Source organism: Theobroma cacao, chromosome 5, assembly GCF_000208745.1.
Source record: "Theobroma cacao cultivar B97-61/B2 chromosome 5, Criollo_cocoa_genome_V2, whole genome shotgun sequence".
Classification (NCBI taxonomy): Eukaryota; Viridiplantae; Streptophyta; class Magnoliopsida; order Malvales; family Malvaceae; genus Theobroma; species Theobroma cacao.
The window spans coordinates 4,421,197-4,447,102 of NC_030854.1; the positions used below are offsets into that span (position 1 = coordinate 4,421,197).

The window sequence follows — 25,906 nt, forward strand, 5'->3', positions numbered from 1 at the left end:
TATTACTAAAATAACCATCAAATCAAGTTTGAAATCATCTCTACTCACGTTTAATCAAATTATGCTCACCATCATGTGATGATTACACAAAGCCAATTTCGATGTTTTATTTCCATGCAAAAGTCAATCGTTAATTGGCACCATCCCTGGACACCACGTGTCATAAAATTAACTTCACTTAACCAAAATTCATATTCTAATATCATGCCTACCCTTATCAGACACTTGACCTTGATAATTAATCAAATAAATTGAAACTAGTGGTGGAGGCACATTTCACAATTTATGCCTTGCTTCTACAAGCATATAGAGACCACAACTTCAGCAAATCTAGATATCGACAAGATAATCATTACCTCAAACCAACATTTCTAGGCATCCTTATATATTTGCAATACATCTTCATACTTATGTGACATATCAGTCACAAGCCCCAACTTGGTTATATAGCCTTTTGCTCCTTGAGCTTTAATGTTTCTTCATTGCGAAAAATCTCTCGAACTATGTCATCAGGGTGTTCACAGAGTGAATACAAGCCCATAACTTATAGTTTAATGCCTAAAGCAGTGAACACAATCTCATCATTAGAGTTCTACTCTTACCTACCAATCGTAACTCCCTCTGCTCACTTACTTACACATTGCTTAATTGCTCACCAGCCACTCATGACCATCCAAATTCGACCTCTTATAAATAGTCAAACTAGTGCATTCTCACACTTTTCCATACATTTCAAAAACACTTAAGCACTTCCTTTAATACAATTTCGTTGAGGATTTAAACAATCAAAGGCTTATCTCCAAAGCCTTCCATAACCTTAACATTTCAATGTATGCTTATTAATATTCTAGCTCATTAGTTCCCAATGGACATTATTTTAAGATCTCTCAAAGTGTCCATGTTCTTAATCTGAATCATATAGAACTCACTTAGTATGATTACATTGATTATCCTTAAGCTTCTTATGCACGACGTAACAACACCCATATTTATCCCATTATTCATCTCACTTTTCATTCACTCTTTCCTTAGCTTTTTAACAAGGCTTAATCTCTCGTCTCCCTTAATTCTTAGGACTTGGCTTTAGTTTGTGTAATGTTTATCTTAATATTTTGCATAGCAATTTAGAAACTTCTCTATTCATTTGTATAAAGACTTTCCAGGACCTTAAAACTCCAATTAACGAAACTTAACATCAAGTCCAATGACCATAATTCAGCTTGTAAGTTTAATTTCACGCTTTTTCACCTTTTATTCATGCATCCTAGACATAAAGTGTTCATAAAACCGTGGCACGATAGCTATTGGAGTTTACGTGATCAACGTTATTCGTCTAAATTTAAGGTTACTACATTAATCATCCTCAACCGTTTGGTTTTCCTCCAAGCTTACATCACAATTTCCATAACCATTTATATTCTCTTATGCTTATCGCATATAATAGGCAAAGCCAATATTTTCAAATTCATCTCATCCTATAACACTTGTCAACAATCAATAAATCCCCTTTAGGATACTCTTTCCATATTGTATAGTGACTCCACCATATGCGTATCACACCACACACATAATTATTCGTTGTTTCTAGTGTTCCACAATTCCTTAGCATTCACAACTAATTATCTTTCTTATCTTATAACTCCAATAATTTAACCACTCCAACTTAGTATCATCATGAATTTTGTCTATCTTGATCATCCTATTTATGTTCACATTATTACTTTGAAATTCTAGAATTTAGTCTTCTCCCATTTTCATAATTATTTCCAATAATGTATATCATGTCAATTAGTATCTTATAGTACCATTTATGCAACCCATCAAGCACATTGTGTTCCAAACTCAAATCGCTAAGAATAATTCTTTATTCCCACCGATGACATGAGTAACTCCACATATATATAAATACATCTATTTAAAGGTCAACATCCATTACCACAGGTAAGAACCCCTTCTTACTTTCCTCAATTTCAACATATCTACCCCACATTTCACCCTTTGTGGTATGCGTCAATTACCCTTTGGGCATGTTGTACTACTAGCATTCATATACCTTTACCATAGCATTTAGTATAAATTTGTTTAAGCAATGATCTCCAAATTTACTCTTAGTTACGTATATCTCAAATTGTACACCACTTATCTTCGAGATCTTGACTTTACTCTTCAGTTCTTAATCAATTACATTTATAAAGTGAATAATTTACTTAATTATTGCATCTTGCCTTTGCAGTCATAAGATCAAAGTTTTTTAAACTTAGGGTATAGAAACTCTCTTACCTTTGGAGAAATTAAATTCTAGTCTAATCATTTGCATCGTTAATTACATAGTGAACCAAATAGATTTTTAAATTGATCTTTAAAATAATTTGTATATCAAGCTCAAATATAAATCTCCATATGGTAGTTAGACTAGAGTCAACATTTTTAGGTCATTTAGCTTCAAGCTACCAAATACATAACTAGTCCTTTAATCCTTTGGCTTCATGCCAAGCATAACAAAATTTAAGCTCATCCTTAGTGTAGACTTGTTTACTAACCTTTTACTTCTTGACCACACATCAATTATAATAGTCACTGATTTTCACCTTTGAGCTAATTTATGCACTTATAACTATAATCCAGAATAGTCCAAATCAAACTTTAGGATCTCACTGTCACTTAATTTAATTCAAAACCAGCTCCATCTAAGCTGCTATACACATATTTAGCACATATCCACATAAAAAATATTTTGGAAGTTCGACGCCATTTATATATGGGTAGAGCAAGCTTAATCAACACAGTGCACTTGCCTCCATGCACGTGAGTATCAGTTTACACCTCCCTTAATACTTAGATGTACAAGCTTCAAGTAAATCTCAATGATCATTATTTATTCTAATCAATTTATGCCTCTTATTACCATTATTATATGTTCTCCTTTATATTAACCTCAAATACCATCCATAGTCATCAAATTTTCTTCCCTTTGATAATTATGGCTCAAATTTTAACTCCACCAGATGAATAAGTTATTACGAACCTATTAGTCAAACTTCATTTTCCTCCACTCTTAGTCGGAAGGGTATATCATTACATCCACCTTTCATTAGGAGTATTTGCTTAAAATCTTTGTAACAGTAGCTCGTGTCTCGGGTGGCATCTCAAACCTGGACATCGAAAGTCAATTCTCGTTATTTAATATCACCTATGATTACACAAGGTCATTTGCTAAGATAAAGAGTCTACGCAGCCTCTTGCCTATAATCGGTGCTGCAGTCACTGACTGTAAATAAGACTCTACGTCGATCCCACTACTTCGCTGTTTGACACAAGAATATCCTAGGACTCAACTAAACCTAGGGCTCAGATACCAACTTTGTAATGACCCCTCATCGGTCACTATCGACGTCCAAGACCTCCGGGAAAGACCCTCCAAGTTCTAAACAAGCCTTTCTCGAATTACTCGTTAGTTCACTATATGCAATCACCATTCCATGTTGGTACTTAAAACATTATTCTATCATATCATGATTTGAACTATAAACATAATAAACAATTCAATCTTTAAACCATTTATTCACAAGTATATACATTGAAATCCATGATCTCTAATTATTTACTTATATCAACATCAATATTCGTTTACAACTTAATAAACAAAGTGCTACGATTCAACCTCTAACAGCGAAGCGACTCGGGATAAAATGCTATGAGATGCCTTTACCTATTTGCGGTAGACCGTACACGTCGATGATTACACGCTATGCTGATCTCTATCTACAAAAAGGGCAAAATAGGGGTGTGAGTCTCACAGACTCAGTGATCATCGGCTCTGTAAGTAGGGCATAAATGGGAAACAAGCAATAAGGTAGAGATTTTGAATAATAAAACTTGCCAGAATAGATAAAAATATTTAATTCAAACGGAGATTTGTGCCTTATATGTATAAAAGAAAATATCGAGAATCTTGTAAGTCATAATCAACCATAATGTATGTCAAATCAAATAAGTTAACTTTTGTGCAGCGAAAAGGTTAACAACCATTTTCAAACTAAATCAGTAAAATATCATTTTAAACCTCGTGTTCGTAAAAGATCTCTGCAATCGAAATTGTCTCATGTAATACTCAAATTAAATCAATAAAGATGGGCAAGCTCCCATGAAACCAAATAGTAACCAAGTTTATACACAGTTCGCAAATCGCCTCGCACATGAGGGTAAAATTCATATAAAAGTAAAACCAGGGGGAGATGCAGGAAACCGCATAATTTCGTTTTCACCATGCAAGAAATAAGAGTCTAAAACCCCAAAGAGATTTTTGTCTCGAGTAGGAAATCAAATAAAATTCGTGGTCCCGTTACCACGTAATAACCTCCAGGAGCCTCACTCCACCGGATCCCACATGTCATGGCAATCTCAACAATGTTAGCCAACATCGAAAAATCAAGCGATCGCAACCGCGAAATCATCTGGTGGCCTAGCCACGCATACATATATCACAGGCCATGGTCCCCGCCACACCTAACCGCCCGTCGGTGATCCAAAGGTTCTCTAGTTAGAGCTCACTCGTGCATGAGGGTCACACTTAACCGAAGTGATAGCGGGCCTATTCTCGAATCTCTCGGTTTATAAAACCACTTTAAAAATCACTTTATGTCCTTGAACTCTCGTTTCAAAATTATTTCCAAAGCATTCAACATAGGGTATGATAAAATCTATCATTTCCTCAAAATATATTTATACATGAATTTTAAAACAATAATTCGCATGGTGAATAAGTAATATAACCATGAATGCACACTGCACAAATATAAGGCACAGATTTTGAGGCAAAACAGTGTGAAGGGCTTGTTTCTCAATTTTCAAAACACTTTACATATAATTTATACATATGTATTCAAAATGATTTCTAAACATAATTTGCAACACAATTTTCTAAGATTACTACCAGCACATGCTATCCACAATTTTCGAGTTTAAAATAAATCATACGTATAGGTATATATTTACGAAAATTTTAAAATTGACACCCCCTACTCACCTTACAATAATGGGATATTACATCGCTATTTTTATTTGCTGGCCGCTCATTACTTCCTCCAGCACGCCACTATAGTGCACTATCTTTATTTTAACACTTCCAAATTGGGCTAAGTTGGCCCAAGTTTCCATCTTTATTTTCTCTTTTGGACTTTTCTTTCCTTGTTGCCATTAGGCTCTTCTCATGGGCTCTTTCCATTTCTCCTTATTGGGCTATGCCCACTCCCTTTTTTTCTTTCTTTCCATTTTTTTCTCTCTCTTTTACTTCTCTTCCCCATCGGTCATCAACACCTTTCTTTTCTCTTTTTTTTTCCTTTATTCTCCCTTCTTTCTCTCTCACAGTCGGCGGTACCCCCAAAAACTCAACTTCCTCTCTTTTCCTTCCTCCAAATTCTAGCAGCCAACACCCTTGTTTTCCCCTCTCAAAATCATCTGCACAGCTCTTTCTTTCCTCTCTCAAAATCAGCTTCTTCCTCCTTTTTATTTTTGCTCCATAAATGGCTTCCTCCTTTCCCTCTTTCACTGTCGGTCACCTTTCTTTCCTTCTTCTTCTTTCTTTTCTTCTTCTTCTTTGGTCGGCCACTCTCCAGATTTTTCCTTCCATTTTCTCTCTCCTTTTCATCTCTTTTATTTCTGTTTCCTTTCCTTCTTTTTCACATCCTTTGCCGACCCCATCATCATCATCATTTCTTCTCTTTCTTTTTCCTTCACTCCATGTGGCCGGCCCCTACCCATTCAACACAAAAATATTAGTTTAGCTTCTTATTTGACCACATGGGCAACTGCCCATGTTGCTCTTTCCCCTTTTTTTTTTACAATTATATATACATTTTTATATTCATTTACTATTGTTATTATTTATTTTATTTCCTTAAAATAATAAAATTTACATACAAATTTTCAACTTCCTTGTATTTGCTACATAATCCTCAAGTTTTTGTATTTTAAAATTGGTCTTTCCGACACGTGTAAAAATTCTAATTTCCTTCTATCTTCCTTCTCTTACACGTGTACAACCAAAATATCAAAGTTGTTCTTCAACGCGGTATCCCCTTAATATTTAAATATTGACTTACCCGCGTTAGCTCTATCTAATAAAATCATACGGTTTCACTTACGTCATTTATCTCCAAAATTCATTCATACTTCTTCTCCCCCACTTAAATTAGTCATAGAACCTTCTTTCATGACTAATTTCGACAATCAATAAAACATTAATATTTTAATATTATTTATTTATAAAATAAAATAATATCTTATTTCAAAATGTTCTTTTCACCCGTACCCATTTTTCGACCCTTAATTTACATCAAGTGACTCTTCGTTTTATCGATAGGGTCTTATTGACGGCTAAACGAGGGTACAGGGTGCTACAGCAAAGTAATGTCAGGATCTTTTGCAGGTAACATAATATTTATACCAAGGATAGTAATAACAATTAGACAAGAAAAATGGCCTTTTGTATTCCGAAGAAAACAATTTCTAGTTAAGTTATGTTATAGCATGACAATAAATAAAAGTCAAGGACAAACTCTTGATACTATAGGTTTGTACTTACCAAAACCTGTTTTTACACATGGTCAATTGTATGTAGCATTATCAAGAGTTACATCACGAAAAAGGTTGAAAATCTTGATTGTGAATGAAGACAAAAAATAATCAAATCAAACAAAAAAATAGTCTACCGAGAAATTTTTGATAACTACAACCAGGTCATCACAATTTTCTCCTCTCTTTAAGACAGTTCTCTATGTTTTGTTTCCTATGTTATACTTCATTGATTACAAATTGATTTTTTTTTACATTTATAGTTTCTTATTTTCTATACTATTTCCTGTACAAATTGTTGATTTCATTAACATCTTTTTGTTTATTATGCTTGAATATTATTTTTCATTTTAAGTATAAAATAAATTCTTATATTTCATACTCCTACAACCTAATGTCTATAACTGCCAACTCCATTGATTATAATCTTTACCAATTATGATTACTGTTTCAATTGAAAAATAATTATCTTTTTCCATTATGCTTTTGCAGGAAGAAAATGATCATGAATATCTTACTGATTTACAATTGTTCAAACCACCAACACCAATCAAAGTCAAGATTCTTAGGATTTAGAAATCTACAACTCCTGACAATCCAGAAAATCTACTCAGTCTTAACTTTTTAATTGATGATGTGAAGGTAAATTTCACAACACCATCTTCTCTGCTTGATTGTAAACTACAATATATCAAACAGTAAAACAAGTTTTAAACTTAATCATTATTCCTGGTGACAGAAAAATGTTATGCAAGCGATGATTAGAGGTTTTGATGCACCTCTGTTTATACCAATCCTGAAAGAAGGTGCTGTCTATATCATTGATAACTATCGAGTTATGAAATCAAAGCACAACTTCAATGTTCTTCCTGAAGATTTGATGATAGTTCTATCAAGAATGTCAGAAGTCAAAGAAATTGCTGAAGACAACACTCAATATCCAGACTACCATTTCAACTTTATTCACTTCAAAGATCTTCCTGATAAGATATATCAAAAAAAAAATCTTGACAGGTAACCTTAAAAATACACTTCAAAATCATAGTTTATTTTACAACAACTTTTCTCACTTTTTCCTAATTGTTTTTACATCAAATAACAACAGATGTTATTGGCATTGTCACAACAATAATACCTGTAACAAAAGTGCAACTAAACAATAGAGATGTTCCTGTTCAAAAACAAGATATCTACATTCAAAGTGCAAGGTAAATTAAAAATAATATTAACTTTCAAATTTCCAGAATTATACTACAACAATTTTATAACCAATAACTATCACTCTTTCATGATTTCATACAGCTGTGAGAGCTTAAAAGTTCTGTTGTATGGAGATATAGTGTTATCCATACAAGAACAAGAAATACTACAGAGAACACAAATGTTGTGCTTGCATTTACTAGATTGATGATCAAAACTTGTATGCGTGAGTATATCTCATATCACCATTATACTAACAACATTGCATATTGTACATACAAAATATACTAACAAATAAGTATTGCCAATTTGTAGGATCATTGTATGTATCATCCTACTCAGCAATAAGAATATACATTGATCCTGAAATTCCAGAGGTCCATGAACTCAAACAAAGGTAATGTCACCACCACTTTTCTCATTGCATTCAACAATAAATATTAACATTAGTAGAAAAAAAAACTAACAATACATCACTAATTATTAGATACCAAAAACAACCCATACAAGCAGACCTTCAACTGTTGGAAGCATGCACTCAGTTTCACTCTGCACAACAATCCACAGTGTCAAACATTCATGTAGCTGATCTGCTAGCAATTGAACAAAAAAAGACATTGGTAAAATAGTCTTCCACTTCTTTCTAACAAACAAACAAAAATCAGTAGTTTAATATCCTTAATAAACCAAAAATCATACTGTTTTTCACATGCACACAATATTATTTATGAAAATGACAAAATACGAAGTTCCAGCTCACTGCAAACATTATTGATGTTCAAGCACCAAACGAATGGTACAACAATGCCTGCAATCAATGTGCAACAGGTTTACGATTTTGTGCTGGCAATTTTTGGTGCCCAGTCCATGACGAAAAAACATCAGTTCTAACGTAAGTCCCTTTAAAGTTTCTTGCAACTAACATTATTAAAAAATATATTCTTATAAACTGTACAAATCATACAAATTTTCAACTTTCACTGTAGAATGATTCTGGAACTAACAATTGAAGACCTAACTGGAAAAATTCAACTGCTTGCTTTTGGTCAGCAAGCTAAAAAACTAATCGGTGCCACCATTGGTGAGTTGGTTGCAATCAAAACAATAGACAAAATGGTGCTTCCACCTCCTATCAAAGCACTGATCAATACAAGAAAAACATTCAAAGTTGGCCTTACAGGAAAAGCAATTGAAGCTGGACTCACAATTTTCAAAATCTTTGACTCTACCAACCCCACAGAATCCTCAACTGAAACATAAAAAATGCACAAAGGAACAACATCAGTAAATGAACAACCTACATGTTCCCAACCATCACTGCTGACAATCCAGGACACCCAATTGGAAATGCCACCATCACCAACAAATGTACAAGTTGCAAAGGAATTATTCCCAAAGGAGTCCCTAGGAAAGAAGATGAAATTTGAACAGATAAGCTCTTTCAATTAACTTACTTCTTCTTACAGCAATAATATCATAAAAACAATCAAACTAAAAAGTACCTAATTCTGTCATATGAACAGCAAATGCAAGACACAAGCAAACGGATAGCCATTAAACTTTTTGCACAAAGAAGTAAGTTCTACCATATATGGAGAATGTTTTTGTTATCTCCATGTTACAACAATGTATATGAAAAAAATCAACAGATAATATCATAATGACAAAATTTTGTATGCTACTATTTTGCCGCTACCGTCAATTTATCTACAACATTTTTGTATGCATATTTTAAGAACTACATAAACACCTTTTACTCTACAAATATGTAATATACAATTTCTATTACTTCTGTTCTTCTAACACTCCAATTGTTCACAAATGTACAAATTTGTTTTCTCCTCTATATGGAATAAACTATTATGTAAGAAAATAACAATTTCACAACCACTATAATTTTATGTTTAACCAAACTAAATAATTTGTATTAATTTACTTCATAAATATTTTTCTATTATTGAAAAAATTTTCATCTAATTAACAACCCACAGCATCGCGCGGGTTATCTTCCTAGTATATATTAAATGTACTTCATCCAACAACAGGCACAGTGAGGTGAAAATGTTGTTGTCCTTCATCTGACATAATTTATCAAATCACTCTTCAGCTTTGGATGAATCTGCGAATAAAGCTGATATTTTCACACAAAAACAATATGAGCACTTTACCGAGAAATCTGCATACTAAAAGTTCACTTGTAAAAAAAAATAATAATAATAACAATAATAATAACAATAACAATATAAAATGAAACTTATCTAAATCATCCTTCAGATTGTTGGAAAAAATTAAGAAATAAATGAGAATAAAATAAGTAAGTAAGAACATGAAGAAGTCTAAAGCATGGTATCACTGTCCTTAAGGATAATTTTTGCTCTTTCGAGTATAAACTTGATGCAAAATTACTATAGCGGTTATTCTCCAAGATTCAACAAACTCTTCCCGATTAGTTTGCACAAACTATCAAAGATATTAGGAACAGTAAAAAATTACTTATAAGAAAGAATCCATTAAGATAAGGGAGTGAGGGAAGCAGAGAAGTAATGGAGTGAGGGAAGCAGAGAAGTGAGGTGTGTTGAGAATGAATGTGGAGGCTATATTTATAAAGAGGAACGATTGAGAGAATCAAGAGAAAATCAAAAATAAAATATTACGTAATGTTATAAATATTATGAAAAAATCAAAGACTATCTGTCTAATGTTACAAAACATTTATAGTGGCAGAATGTGAATCAAATACTAATTCTTTTTTCACAATGAAAAAACTAAGTCAAGGTAAGGTAAAAAAATAAAATTGACCATTAAAGTAAAAAATATCACTTGACAATGTGGGATATTGAAACTTTATAAAATATGTTTATTTTTCCAACACAACCATCAATGTCATTGTCTTGTTAATTAGTCATCTCTTATTAAACTTCAGTAAATTTACCTTTAATAATCTTTCTCTGACATGCAGTGTTAACTTGGGTTAATTTGCCGGAGATGTTCACTGCAGGGACTGACACAACTTCAGGTACTTTAGAGTGGGCTATGGCTGAGCTCCTACATAACCCAAGAACGCTCGAGAAAGTCCAAGCCGAGATGAGGAGTATAAACCCCAGTAAAAAGATTGAAGAAAATGATATCGAAAACCTCCCTTACCTTCAAGCAGTGATTAAAGGAACATTAAGACTTCACCCACCACTTCCTTTCTTAGTACCACACAATGCCAAGAACTCTTGCAAGATGTTAGGTTACTATTCCCAAGGAAACAAAAATTTAGTCAACGTCTGGGCGATTGGATGAGGATGAGACCCAAAAACTTGGGATGACCCATTAGTTTTCAAGCCAGAGAGGTTTTTAGAGCCTAATTATATGGTGGATTTCAAGGGACACCACTTTGAATTTATACCATTCGGGTCTGGTCGTAGGATGTCTCCAGCAATTCCTCTCGCCTCTTGCGTCCTCCCTTTGGCGTTGGGGTCTTTATTACACTCTTTTGATTGGATCTGGATGTTGGCTGATGGGCTCAAGCCTGAGAATTTGGACATGACTGAAAGAATGGGCATAACGCTTAAGAAATTTGTCCCCTTGAAGGTCATATCAATGCCTTAAACCATGGCCTGCTGAATATTGGGCTTTTATTATGTTATTATAGAGTACAAATTAATGTACAAGTTTACGTTGTGTTCCACACCAATCTCAAGCAAACTGATTTTTGAATTTCATACTTATTTAACCAGAAGTTCTAACAATAAATATACTTAATTCTAAATCCAAATTCTCTATCCTCATTTTCTGTCTCATTTTTAATCTCAATTCTCACAATTTCTCACGTGCCTTTTTTTTTATTATTAAATTAGTACTATTTAGTTTTTTAATTTTTCCTCCTCTTCTTTATTCTCCTACCGTCATCAAAAGTTGCTCAAAGAGAGGACTAACATTCACCCAAAGACATGCTTTCACTACAACACCAATTAATAATTCAGATTCTACACCATGATTCCGAGCAACAAGACCGCAAAAAGCATCCCCAAGAATGGGCATTATTAGCCAAGAAGTCACATCTATAATTACCAAAACCCAGAATAATTAAATCTTGAGGATTGAAAGGTTATTTGCTTCAATACCAGCTAAGCTAATCAAGGATTCAGATATTCTCGTTTTGTTTGGCTAAAAAATTGGAGACGTTTGATAAATTCCTCCTTCAGTGACTTGAGTATTTGTGGAATACAAGTTGACTTTGGATCTGCAATCAATTTTTTTCTTGCATAGAAGTATGAGGGAGAAAGAGGAAAAAATTTAAAACAAAATATGTATTAACTCAATAATAAAAAAAATAAACATATAATAATTTGTGAAAATTGGAATGAAAAATGGAGACAAAGGATTTGGATTCTGCTTCATACATAATATCCATCTCAAAAGCATTTTAAAAAAAGCAGGTAATATGGGGATCTCAAAAATCCAAATAAATTTGTGCTTAGTAGAATTTATTTTGAAAAGTTGTATTTACAATTGGTCATCAACATTGAAAAATTACAAAAAGTGCAAAGAGAAGAAGAGTTGTATCATAGGAAAAAGGCAAACGAATCGAGGGAGGAATCGTAGGATGCATGATGTTCTCTCAAATCAAGACGGCTTAACAAGAATTATGCTCAACATTACAGTACAAAACTTCTGATTTTTGTCTCTACATGTTTGGTAAACTAAGGAATCTTTTTCTGTTTTGTTGCAGGAATAAACTTAGGAATCTCTGTCTCTAGAATTACATGCTTGGACGATCATCAATTTATTTATTTCATAAATATGGCATGCATTTGTATTATACTTAACTTTGTAATTGCCTTCCTCATTTGAGATCTAGAGCTATATATATTATCATATAAGAAGTTTGAAAGATGTATGTAAAAGAAAAGGAAGTTTGAATTCAAAACTAAGGGTAGAAAAAAAAAAGAAATACTCAAGAGTAGATATCATTAATTTGTTATTATTGTATCTCTATACCATTTGTGAGTTAATTGACTTATTTAACTATCGAAGAAAATATCATTACTTTGAAAAAAATATTTATTAACAAGTTTTCCACACTTAGTAAAGTATTCTATAAATGTATTTTTATTAAATTCAGTAATTGATAAGTATTATTCTAAAAATTAATTATATCATTAAATATAATAATTGAATTCCCTTGCATTGGAAAAATGTTCTTTTAACAGCAAAATTCCAAAATTATTTTTTATTGTGTAATCTAAAGTAGAGTTAATAACTTAGATGGTCATTTGGAGCGGCTACATTTAAAACATTGCTTGATATATTCATGTGCTAGATTCCTAGTAGCATGACTTGGTTTGGTTTTTGTCAGCACGAGTTTGGTGAACCCAAAATTTTCCTTTGGTCGGTTTGATATATGTATTTAAGTAATTATAGATCAATTTATTGGCAAAACGTGCATTAACTATAGCTTAAATGACCACTTGGGCCTAACCCTTCATTAAATATTGCTTGCCTTTTTAAAATGTTCGACTCCTCCCTTTCTCTCTACACGATTAATCTAGTTGACTAATGCTTTGTTTGTTTGTTTATAATTCCAAAGATTGAATTCTGATTGGCATCTAAACTTCATCGCTTCTTCTAGTTATCTCAGCTCACAATGCTTCACTTGTTTAATCTGTCCTTTTGCTAAGTGATTAAATCAGTCGCACAAGCAGAGAATAGAAGCTTCTAGAAAAGGTCCAAAAGGATTTAGAAAATCCTTTTATTTTCTCATTTATTATCTTTTTTGTGGAATTTCTGAATATTTGCGGGTGTGAATTCTCTTTTTCCTTGTTAAAGAAAGTGCTGTTTGTTGCGTTTGTAAGCTGCGTTTTTTTTACCTGTTGTGATCTATAATCAATAATTGAATCCCATAAATTATGAATGAAATTTATGAGTATATATTAAAAAATAATGGGAAAAGTTAAAAGGAATCTTAATCAACTTGTCCTTCTGCATGTATCGGGAAAATTAATGCTTTACTTGTTGTATCCAAAATATATATTAAAGAAAAACCAATAAACTGAAAGCTGAAATGAGTGGTGATAATTAATGTGCTTCTGATTTAGGTGACTTATTATTAGTAGTATATAATTTTGGACAAGTTAAGAGTGTTTTATTATATCAAGGTAAGTGAAGAAAGCCAGAACTTGCCTGCGAAGTCATGGATTGGCCTACAAGTTTTCTTGTTTGCCTTGTCATATTTTCATCATCGGTCTTATTCCTATTCTTCCGAAGAAGAAATTCCAACCCAGGCAAGCTCCCTCCAGGGCCTCCAGGATGGCCCATTATCGGAAACATGTTCGATCTTGGCACCATGCCACACCGGACCCTCACCTGCCTAAGAGACAAGTATGGTCCAGTTATATGGCTCAGGCTAGGTACCGTGAACACCATGGTACTTCTTTCAACAAAAGCAGCTACTGAGTTGTTTAAGAACCATGATCTCTCCTTCGCTGAGCGCAACATCACCGAAATTATGCGCGCCCATGATTACCACAAAAGTTCTTTAGCTCTAGCACCGTATGGTTCATATTGGCGCGTGTTAAGGCGCCTGGTCACGGTGGATATGTTGGTTAACAAGCGGATAAATGAAACCACTTGTATAAGAAGAAAATGTGTTGATGATATGCTGCTATGGATCGAAGACGAGGCACGTAAGAAGCAAGGAGACTCACATAGAGATGGAATTCATGTGGCACGTTTTGTGTTTTTGTTGACATTTAATTTGCTTGGAAACCTTATGCTGTCGCGTGATTTGTTCGATCCTGATTCAAAGGAGGGTTCTGAACTTTTCATGGTCATGTTGAGGCTGATGGAATGGTCTGGTCAAGGAAATATCGCAGATTTTTTTCCCTGGCTGCAGTGGCTTGACCCTCAAGGATTGAAAAGGAAGATGGAGAAGGATCTTGGTAAGGCCATTGAAATTGCCTCTAAGTTTGTGAAGGAAAAATTGCAACAGAAGAAGGTGGGGGAAGATAAGAGGGATTTCTTGGATTTGTTGATTGAGTTTGAAGGAAATGGCAAGGACGAACCAGCTAAATTATCTGACCATGAGCTGAACATCTTCATCCTGGTAGTTCTCTTACTTTAATTAATATAGGATCATATTTTATTTATTATGAACTCGGCTGAATGGAGATATTTAATTAAGAAGTGTCAACATTGGTTGTCCTTAGATATATTGAAGCATGCTGCTATGATTTCTTCTGTTATTTTGGCTCACGGTCATGAGACAAAAAATTGAGCATCAAGACATATATGCAAGCGGTTAATGTTAGAGACACATTCGCATGATACTAATCCAAATAATTAGAACTCATCCAAATTAGATGAAGTTATTTTTTGCAGCCAATCACTGAGTGATCTTTTCTGCACCAGAAGTTTTATATAGCCTCCTTGGTGAAATTTGTTCTGTTCAAAACTGAATAGTTTTCATAACCAAAATATTTCCATGTTTATTGCACTGGTGAAGCCTTGCTCTCACCTTTACAACGTTCAAAGCACTTGTCATATACGAGAAAAGCTAAATCCCATTTATAGATTGCTAACCGGAATAAAGACAATTGTGAATAACCTGCTGCCAACTCATTTCCAGGTTTAGCTGGAAACTTTTAGAATACAAATTCAATTCGACTACCGTAGATATTTAACCAATTCTTAGTGTCCAAATTGAACAGGGCTTCGGCTGCAACTTCTGCTTTTCTGAAAAATTAGAGAATAGCAAATGACTTTCCAACTTGTTCCTCGTTCTGATTCCTGACATTTGATTTAACACTTTAATGCATGTTATGACCAGGAAATTTTTTTGGCTGGTTCAGAGACAACAAGCAGCACCATAGAATGGGCATTTGCCGAGCTGCTTTGCAACCCAGACGCCATGATCAAGGCCAAAGCAGAGCTTACTCGGGTGGTTGGACCAAACAAGAAGGTAGAAGAGCGTGACATTGAAAATCTTCATTACTTGCACGCAGTAGTAAAAGAAACATTTCGGCTACATCCACCACTTCCATTCCTTATTCCAAGAAAGGCAATGCAAGACACCAATTTTATGGGGTACCATATACCCAAAAACACACAAGTTTTTGTAAATGCTTGGGCCATTGGAAGGGATCCGGAAGTGTGGGATGACCCCTTGTTATTCAAGCCCGAGAGGTTTATCGGATCGAAAATCGAATACAAGGGGCATCACTATGAGCTAATTCCTTTTGGAGCAGGGAGAAGAATGTGTGCAGGTGTGGCACTAGCTGATAGAGTTCTGCGCCTCGTTTTAGGCTCATTGCTTCACCACTTTGATTGGGAACTTGGAGGCAATGTGACCAAGGAGACGATTGACATGAAAGACAAATTGGGCGTAACAATGAGAAAACTGGAGCCGTTACTAGCAGTTCCTAAAAAGTGTAAGACATCAGACTGAAGTGAAGTATTTAGATGATGGGCAATTTGAAACGGTCTTTGCAAGTTTCCTAGCACACATACTATTCAAGCATCTGATTCATAGTTTATGTTTCGTTATTTTTAGTATTAGCAAAATTAACAAGGATTGAAGAAAGGGTACTTGTCAGGACTCAGGATCTCTAGAGGAAATTTCATCCAGGGTCGGCATCTCTTGCATGGAAATGGTGGCAAGCAGATTTTTCATTCAATGTCTCCTACTGGAAATTTCACTATATTAGTTGGATACACTTCATATGCCACTAGATCAACATTTAGGGTGATTGCAATTTGCAAGAGGGAGACTTCTGTTTAGTTTGATGCGTATTTACTTTTCTTTTGAACTCCAATGCTCTGGACCCATTAAGTTAATGATAAGATTACATATTATCGTTTTATTAAGTTTGGAATTCTTTAAATTACTCCTTGAAACCAACTAGCAATTAAATTTGGTTGACTTCTTTGACTGGAAGCTTGGTACTAGCAATGCTACTCGGGACTATAGAAACCAATGAGGAAGAGTATAAAGTAGAGGCAATTTCAAAACTTCTATTTTTCATAAGATTTATATTGAAATTCATTTATCATAAATCATAATAAAAATTGAAACTAATAGTAAACGATTATTAATTTATCTATACTAATACAATTAATCTAAATATTAACCCTGGTTAAAAACATACAATAAAAAGTAATTTGTCTCTACCCTTTATTAATTAATTTCCTAAAGTAATATATGACTATTTACTTTTCACAAATTAAGTATAAAATGATGCACGCATTTTAAAAAGATAAATTAATTAAGGATACAATGTATCTCCCTTCTCTATATTGTTTTAATTAGTATTCCTCAACCATGCATCAGATTTACTTTATGTCTTTATTCGAAATGCCACAGGGGATGAAGGAGGATCTTGATCAGATTCAGAAACGTTTTCTGTGGGGTGGTTCAGACGAGAGAAGGTGCATTCATTGGGTGAATTGGGAGTCAATTTGTAATCTCCGAAACTGTGGGGGACTTGGTTTTATTGATCTCCGATTGAAGAACATAGCGCACTTAAATAAATGGCTTTGGTGATATAGTGAGGAAAATGAGAGTTTGTGGCACTCAGTGATTATTGGGAAAAAGGGGGGGGATAACTTGAGTTTGTTACCTTACAATCCAAGTGGTAGGCACATGTCTACCATTTGGAAAAACATTACATGTGCACTTACCCCTTCGGGGAGTTTCTCTTCTTTTCTTTGTGCAGGTCTTGGATACTTGATCGGGAATGGTCTTAATATCTACTTTTGGGATGATGAGTGGATTGAAGACATTATCCTCAGAGTTGCTTTCCCTTGTATTTCCGCTCTTGCTACAAACAAAATCGGAAAGGGGTGCGAGTTTGGTTCTTAGACCAATCAGATATGGCAGTGGCATGTTGAGTTACGAAGAAATGTGTTTGATTGAGAGAAAGAGGCTTAGGAGCAATTCATGTGTTGTTTGCAAGGCATTCATCTTGATATGGAGACTAAAGATAAATTAATCTAAAAATTCACCCCAAATGGTAATTACTCTACCAACTATTTCTGCAAATCTGTTTTAAGCAATTGTGATGCAGATATGGAATTATGGAGAAACGTTTGGGCTGGTTTAGCTCCCCCGAAGGTGGAGATCTTTGTGTGGAAAGTCCTTAGGGGCAAAGTCACGGTCAAATAGGAACTCGTCAAAAGAAACCTTATGCACCTAGAGGCGACCTTGTGCGTGTTGTGCAATAATGGTATTAAATCAGTTAATCACCTCTTATTTACTTGTTATGAATCGTGGAGATTGTGGTGCTCATGGTGTGTTGAATGGGATATCATTACTTGCATGTCAAAAGATGTTGTGTCGTTCTTTAAGGCTTGGAACTCTCATCAGATTGATCTGTCAAGAAGAAAAGTGTGAAGAATGTCTTTCTTCACCATTATTTGGTCCATTTGGCTTTTTCGAAACAAAATGATCTTTGATGGGAAAATTTAGGATCCTACGAATGTGTTGGATATCACTAAATTGCAACTGGCATGGTGGGTCAAATCTAAATGGCTTGACCACAACACCTCCATCACAAATTTTATTCGTGCTCCTTCCTCTGCCTTAGCTCCCACCTCAAGGAAGCAAACTAAGTCCAAGGTTTCATGGGAGTGTCCGCCTATTGGTTGGCTCAAATTCAATATTGATGGAGCTTTTAGGGGTTGTCCAGGTCATCTTGGCATTTGAGGGGTGTTACAAGATGAAACAGGTGTTGTTAAGCTTATTTTTTCTAAAAAGGTTGGCTGGGGTGATGCCAACCTTGCAGAGGTCCTAGCAGTCAAAAAGGCCATGGTCTTGTTTGCTACCTCTTCATGGGTGAACTCCAACAACATCATCATCGAATCTGACTCTAAAAATGTTGTGTCTTGGGTATTCAATCCTCGTAAAGCCCCGTGGCAGCTACGACAACTTATCTTCCAAATCCATTCACTTAAAAACAGAGTTGCAAATGGATGGTTGATCAGACATATTTCAAGGTCAAGTAATGAGACTGCTGATAGTCTTGCCAAATCAGGAGTTAACAAAACTCATGATCTTTAACGCCTTTACCCCTAATTGTTACAAGGGCTTCTTGAGTGTGATTCGGCTGTGGAATGTCTCCTTTGCCTATTGTTTTCTATTTCTATGCTCTTGATGAGGGTCTTTAATGGCTGAGAATTTATGCTGATTGTTTATCTTTATGGTTAGACATGGATCACCTTAGGGAATGACTTAGACTAATTTGCAAGAGGAAGAAACATCCTCAACGGTCATGTTTCCTCTTTTTGCTTTTCCCCTGCTTTTTGTTCAGGGCTGTTTGTGGTCTCATGTCGTGTTTAATGTACATGGGCTTATCAATCTCTTTGTACAAATTATGTTCTACTGGCCATTTTTTGCAACACTAGCCTTTGAGTCGGATCCTAGGCTTTCTTTGTTGAGTCAGATCCTAGGCTTTTTTTGCCAGGTTCCTTCTCCTTTTGTATATTTGGGTTCATCCCTTTTCATATGAATAAACCCTTTTCTTAACTTTCAAAAACAAAGTAAAGTATTTAAGGATATGTTCATCATATCCAGTGAAATTGTGTGACAAATTTTCTTAAATGTAAGCTTAGAATATGATTGTACGCATAGAATTATGTAACTAACATTTATTAAATAGGTGGTGTACTTGAGCCCAAGGCTTTCTGTAACTTCTTCCAATGACATAAATTTGGTTATGGTAGGACAATCCAAAACATAAGATATCTAGAATCTCTTAATTTTCACAACCATATGCGTCTGGTCTAAGGCAAAATGCGTTTATAAGTTCAGCAGGAACATTGTATCAAGACATTGGTTTATAAGGACATAAAAGAGAGTTTGGAACTCCAACACTCAAGAACGGAAATCACCTTTAGTTTGCCTGTTTGTTTGATTCTTTTCTTTTTTGCAACTTTCGTTCTGGTCATATGGGGAAGACAACCTCAGAATGTTTGGAAGCTACGACCACCAGGACCTCTAGGGTGGCCAGTGTTTGGCAACATTTTTGACCTTGGAACTATGCCTCACCAAACCCTATACAAGCTCAAGCCTAAGTATGGTCCAATGCTTAGTTTGAAGCTTGGATCAATAAACACTTTGGTCATACAATCAGCCAAGATAGCCTCTGAACTATTCAAGAATCATGACCAGAATATTTATGATCGTTAATGTCCTATTGTGTTCACAGCTCATAACCACTATCAGGGAACACTTGCATTAGGCAGATATGGCAGCTATTGGTGCATGGATCGATGCATTTGCTCAACGAAGCTCTTGGTGAACAAACGAATCAATGAGATGGCTCCTCTTAGGCAAAAGTGCCTTGATGACATGATGTGATACATAGAGGAAGACATAGTAGCAGCACATGCACAAGGACATATAGGTAAGGTAAATTTGGCTCACTTTCTTTTCCTTATACAATTTAACCTGGTTGGCAACCTCGTGTTGTCACGGGATCTGTTAGACTCTGGATTCAAAAAAGGGAAAGAATTATTTGATGCCATGAACAAAGTCATGGAATGGGCTGGGAAGCCAATTTTGACCGACTTCCTTCTTGTCTTGAAATGGTTAGATCCCCAGGGGATCAAGAGGAATATGGTACGGAACATGGGACAAGCCATGAAATTATGAGCAGGTTTCCAAATGAGAGGATTGAGGAGTCGAAGCTAGTAAAGGAAAAGACAACCAACGATTTCTTAGATGTTTTATTGAAATATGAAGGTAAAGGAAAGGAAGGGCCTGACACAGTATCACATCATATTGTTACCATAATCGTACTGATAAAACTGCGTCTTGACATACTAAGAATATTAATAATTCCATCAAGATTCTAGAAAAATATAAATATATGTGTATTATTAAATTTGTTATTGTGCATGAATTTTTTTTTTGTTGGCACAGAAACAACAGGCAGCACAATTGAATGGGCTATGGCAAAGCTACTCCGCAACACTGAATCAAAGACTAAGGCCAAATAAGAGCTTAATCGAGTTATTGGACCGAAAATGAAGGTTGAGGAGAGTGATATAGATGAACTGCCATACTTGCAAGCAATGATTAAAGAAACACTAAGGTTACATCCTCCGGTTCCCTTACTCCTTCCTAGAAATGCCATGCGAAAGACCAAGTACTTGGGATATCTCATACACAAAGACACACAGATTTTTGTGAACGTATGGGCATGTGGAAAAGACCCAGATTCATGGGAGGATCCCTTGTCATTCAAGCCGAAAAGATTTTTATGCTAAAAAATAGACTACAAAGGATAGAATTTTGAGTTGATCCCTTTTGGATCTAGGAGACGAATTTGTGTAGACATTTCTTTAGCTTATAAGGTTGTTCATCTTGGTCTGGCTACCTTGCTACATTCCTTTGACTAGGAGCTTAGGAGCAACATCACTTCAGAGGCTATAGACATGAATGAAATGGTGGGTATAATAGCACGAAAGCTCATACCATTCGAAGCAATACCCAAGAAGCATGTCATGTAATGAAAGATGATCATGCTAAATCACCTGCTATGTAATTGTTAAGAGCATCAACAAGTTTTGTGAAGAATTCCTTGCAACATAAAACAAAAATGAGCTCTCATGAAGCTCTTGTGGAGTTCCAACACAGTACAATTGATGTAGAACTCCCTTGGTAGAATAAAACTCTTCAAAGTTAAATTATGGTCCAATATCTAACCTAACTTGCTTTATAGATGTATTGAATTGATTTTGAATCATATTATAAAATAAGGGTAAAATTGTTAAATATCTAATTTTGCTTTCATAAGAAATATTTAAATGAATCTGTTGTGATCATCCACTATGGTGAGAAAATAGTGATGTTCATTAGCAGTAGAGGTAGAATAAGTATCCCAAATGTTAGTATGAATGAGATCAAATGAAAAATTTTCTAATTGATTATGAGCAGGGTATGGAAGCCTCTTTTGCTATGCTAAAGGGCATTTATGGCGTTCAAAGTTTCCATAACAAATCACTTTAGAACAATTCTATCTTATTAACTTAACCTTACTAAATGAGATATGTCAATATCTAGAGCGCCACAAATTAACATTTCCTAAAACAAAATTTACATGATTAATAGAATTCTTGTTCTTGACAGATACATGTTCAACAAAGCCTTGTTTTTTTATAGATGCATGATTAACAGAAGAATTATTTTGCAAAGAAACTAAAACTTTAATATTGACGTCCTTGTTTAGTATGCCTTGCATGAAGTACAATCTAGCTTGTTTTTTAGAAAATCCAATCACTTTTCATTTGGTGAGATCCTAAAATATACAATGTGTGTTAGAGAACATTATACAATGTTCTTTCTTACTTGTAAGGCCATTGACACTCATGAGATTAGGGAACATAGAGTACATCATCAAGAATCATAAAAATTGTCAGCTTAACGGAACCTAAATGTGTGATTACACTAAAAATAAAAAAGGTATTTACTGATGAAAAGAATTTCGTTCTTAAACATTTGTCAGCACTACTAATAAATTGGGGATCGATTCCCGACCAACATGCCTATTGTAAACAACCGACCGAATACCAACAGATTAGCAACAGAATTTACCAATGAAATGCTTTTTGTTAGACAGTTATTGATAATTTGATGACATGAATTGAATAGGGAAGGCGCAAAAATTGCCAACCAACCTTGTCTATTGATAATCAGGATCACCGATGGAATTATTGATGAAATATTCTATCAGCAATGCAATTATATCTATGGAATTACCTACAAAACTTTTTTCGATAATGTCATCAACTAAATATTTCATCTGTAATTCCATCGATAAGTTTAATACAAGGCTCCCTTTCCCCCAAAAGTCGCTTCTCTCTCTTTTTCTCTCTCCTAACCTGCCCCCTAATGCCATTATCATCCTAAACCAACGCCCCAGCTTAGGCTGTCACCAACCAAGCCTTTACTGTCACTGACTAAGCCTCCACTACCTTCATGGTGTTGCCTAAAAAGATCTATTTGTGCAAGTTAAAGCTAAAAGGGTCAATCCTTAAGAGCGAAAATGGTAGAATGTTCTTTGGATTGTAGGGATCACCCTTACCCTTTAAATGGTCTATCCCTAAGCCCTAAAACATGAGGAAATAGCATTTTAATGCATACTTAATCGCATAACTATATATGATAGAGGTTTTCCTTCATGTTAGTGCAATAATATGGAGTTATTAAGCACTAATTGGATGAAGCCCAAGGAACATAAAGGCCTTGCAAGAGAATTGTAAAGTTGTTATAATTATAAAATCACTATGCATCAAAGTCATGTTCCTAAAATTGTTCCTGGTCATTGTATTGTCAAGACAAGGCATTGACAATGCTCAAAAATCGATACATATTAAGCTTCCTTACTTGGGAAGTAAACAATCAATCTCATAAATTGAAGTATATAAGATACTTGATGATAACATGTAGGTGCTTGTTAAAGAACAAGTTCACTAAACATGACCAGTTATGAGAACTCCATTTGGTATTTCACTTAAGTGTCTATGAAAAATGTTCTCATGTAATAGTCGTCCAACTAGTCCTTAGACTTGATATACCAGGTCATCTTGTATGGAAAATGACATACTTTGATTTCACCCCTATGGGTCTGGAGGTAACCAAATGCCTAAACAGGGTATTTTTGGGTATGTTATGAAGCATGCGAAAGTGAATGAGTGGTCAAGAGAGGATTCATCACCCCAAGTGATATAAGGGGATGTATCTCACTTGTTCTCAATTCTTAATTAACTTGTATAAAGTCTTTGGCCAAAGCATGATGAATTTGAGAAAAGTTAGTTTCCTAAATTCATAAGGTTAGTCATGAATTATGAGAACTAATATGGAATGTCATAAATAGACATCGAACCATGATTAATAACATATCTGGGATATTTGATGAAATGACCGTATTACACTAAAAGGGTTATCACTGAAAAGCTTTGTCAAATTCTTTAATTAACTCTCTAACATTGGGATGGTCATGATGTATTGCTAGATGCCGCTCATGATCCATAAATATAAATCTATTATCAAATTTATATTTGATTAGGATTTATATTTATTGCCAACATGTTAGAAGCCTAATAGGTCACACACATTAAGTGACATGATTAAGATTAAATAAGGATAATTAATTCAGTTAGACTTAATTGAAAGAGACCAAAATAAAACGAGAAATTAATTAAGTTCTCAAAGACTTAATTAAATTAAAATACAATTGTTGTATTTAGAGTTACAAATTAGTTTGGCTATATAAATATGTTATATTAGCAAACTAAAACTCTTAGCTTCCAACCATTTCTTAGCTATTTCATAAAATAAAAAAAGAAAAATAGTTTTATTTGCTTGACAAAAATAAGATTTGGCGAGAACTTTTAGTCTTTTTGTTTTAGAAACAAAACTTACTAGAACAAGTAAAACCTTACCTTTGAGAAGGTCTTATTCAGTAACTGTATGGATTACTGTTAGAGGCCAAACACTTGGGTGGTTGAAGATTTAACAAATCCTAAAGGTGAAGAAGCAAAAATTTTGATTAATTTGGCTCTTGATTACGATATCTAGAGCAAGGTACGTAACTCTTAGACTTATGAGTATTCATAATTAATTTGAAAGTTACATGAAAAACACAAACATTTATCTAGTAAGATTCAACTGTTTCTTTGATTAAATACTAGTTTATTTTTCGTTTGCATTATACTATTTTAATTTATTGATTATTTCATGTTTGAGCATAAGGTTGAATCCCAACAGTATTGACCCTTGGCAATTAAAAGGTCGATCCCTAGGCATTCCAACAGAAAAATAAAAGCTTTAAACCCCCTAAACTCGAGCCAGTCTTCACTCTTTCTATTCTCTTCATTTTCCTCCCACTTTCTGTTGTAACGCGTGGGTCTGGGAACTCGACCACTAGACATGAAAAATTTAAAGAGTCCCCACCAATCTTTTTTTAGCTAGGTGCGATTGGCCACCTATTGAATTTGTTTTTCTCTACGAAGCCCTAAATTAATTTTAGGATCGCTTAATGAACAAGACTCAGTCTACGTATTTCAGAGTTAGGTTCAGGAGTACGATTACGCATGAGAAAGGACTAGCACTCCCCGTAACACCCGTCCCACAAACGATACCACTTAATCATATGTTATCCTATTAACCTTAACTTTTTAATTTTATTCATATGTTCCCCTAATCCTTGTTTATTTGTTTTATCTCTTATTTTATTTATGAATTAAAACATTTTATTCAGTTTTACGGGTGAGACGTGCACATAATGTAATCATGAAATGCATAACATAAAGTCTAGATAATGCCAAACGAAAACCTTTTATTGAGGATGTTCCCCAGATCCGTCCATCATGCTAGTGGGATCTAAGGATATTCTCTCACCTAGGAAAATACTCGAGAAACTCACCCACGTAAATTTACCGAGAAAATCCCATCATCGGGGTAATCATTCATGTTTAAAATACTTTCTGTGAACGCAAATCCTAATATTGTTGGCTCCATTAGTTTTTGATGATAATAAAACATTCTCATTTTTTTGTATCTAATATCTTTACTTGAGTGTGCAGAAAATTAATATATGAAATTAATTTATTAACTCTTCAAAGAGTATTTTTTATAGAAAAAGAGGGATAAAATCAACAAGATGTAACTGAGTAACAAGGAGGAAGTTTATTGGTAAAACAAGGAAGAACATTGGTTGACCAAATTTCAAATTGGAGAAATGACGAGCTGAAGAGTTTGAGAAATAGAATCAGTTTAGTCGACCAGGTCAGTTGACCAAGTGCTCTCTGCTAAAATCTACAAACTAGAAACAAAACTAACTTAGTCAACCAAGTTAGTCGACTAATAGCTCTCTGTTTGCAATTTGAACCAGTGCACTACAAGACAGATTAACGGCTAGAACTCATCCTCAACTATTTTCGACGGATATAAACTGTCAAACTGCCATCAAAGTTGCATCTCCAAGTATCAAAGGGTTTTCCAACAATTAGAAACAAGTTTTTAGAAGCCTTGAATGAGATTTGAGCTATAGAAAGTAGAAAAACTAGAGAAGCTTCACTGCACTTGTCCGCACTTAAACGCTTATTCTTTGCATTTGTCTTTTGCTCTCAATCTTGTACCAAT

General features: G+C 34.5%; 2 protein-coding genes and 1 pseudogene across 2 annotated transcripts in view; all 3 read left to right on the plus strand.

The window, feature by feature from the left end:
- LOC108661913 (cytochrome P450 76A1-like) overlaps positions 1-11,370 on the plus strand; it is a 34,018-nt gene extending 22,648 nt beyond the window's left edge. The window contains 1 exon segment of the mRNA XM_018120903.1: positions 10,759-11,370. Within this exon segment, the coding sequence (XP_017976392.1) occupies positions 10,759-11,370 (612 nt within the window).
- Positions 13,940-16,597, plus strand: LOC18598140 (cytochrome P450 76A2). The gene is made up of 2 exons (XM_018121187.1): positions 13,940-14,866; positions 15,590-16,597. Exons 1-2 carry the CDS (start codon positions 13,955-13,957, stop codon positions 16,205-16,207), a joined length of 1,530 nt encoding a protein of 509 aa, XP_017976676.1. The 5' UTR covers positions 13,940-13,954; the 3' UTR covers positions 16,208-16,597.
- Positions 17,114-21,270, plus strand: LOC108661914 (annotated as a pseudogene).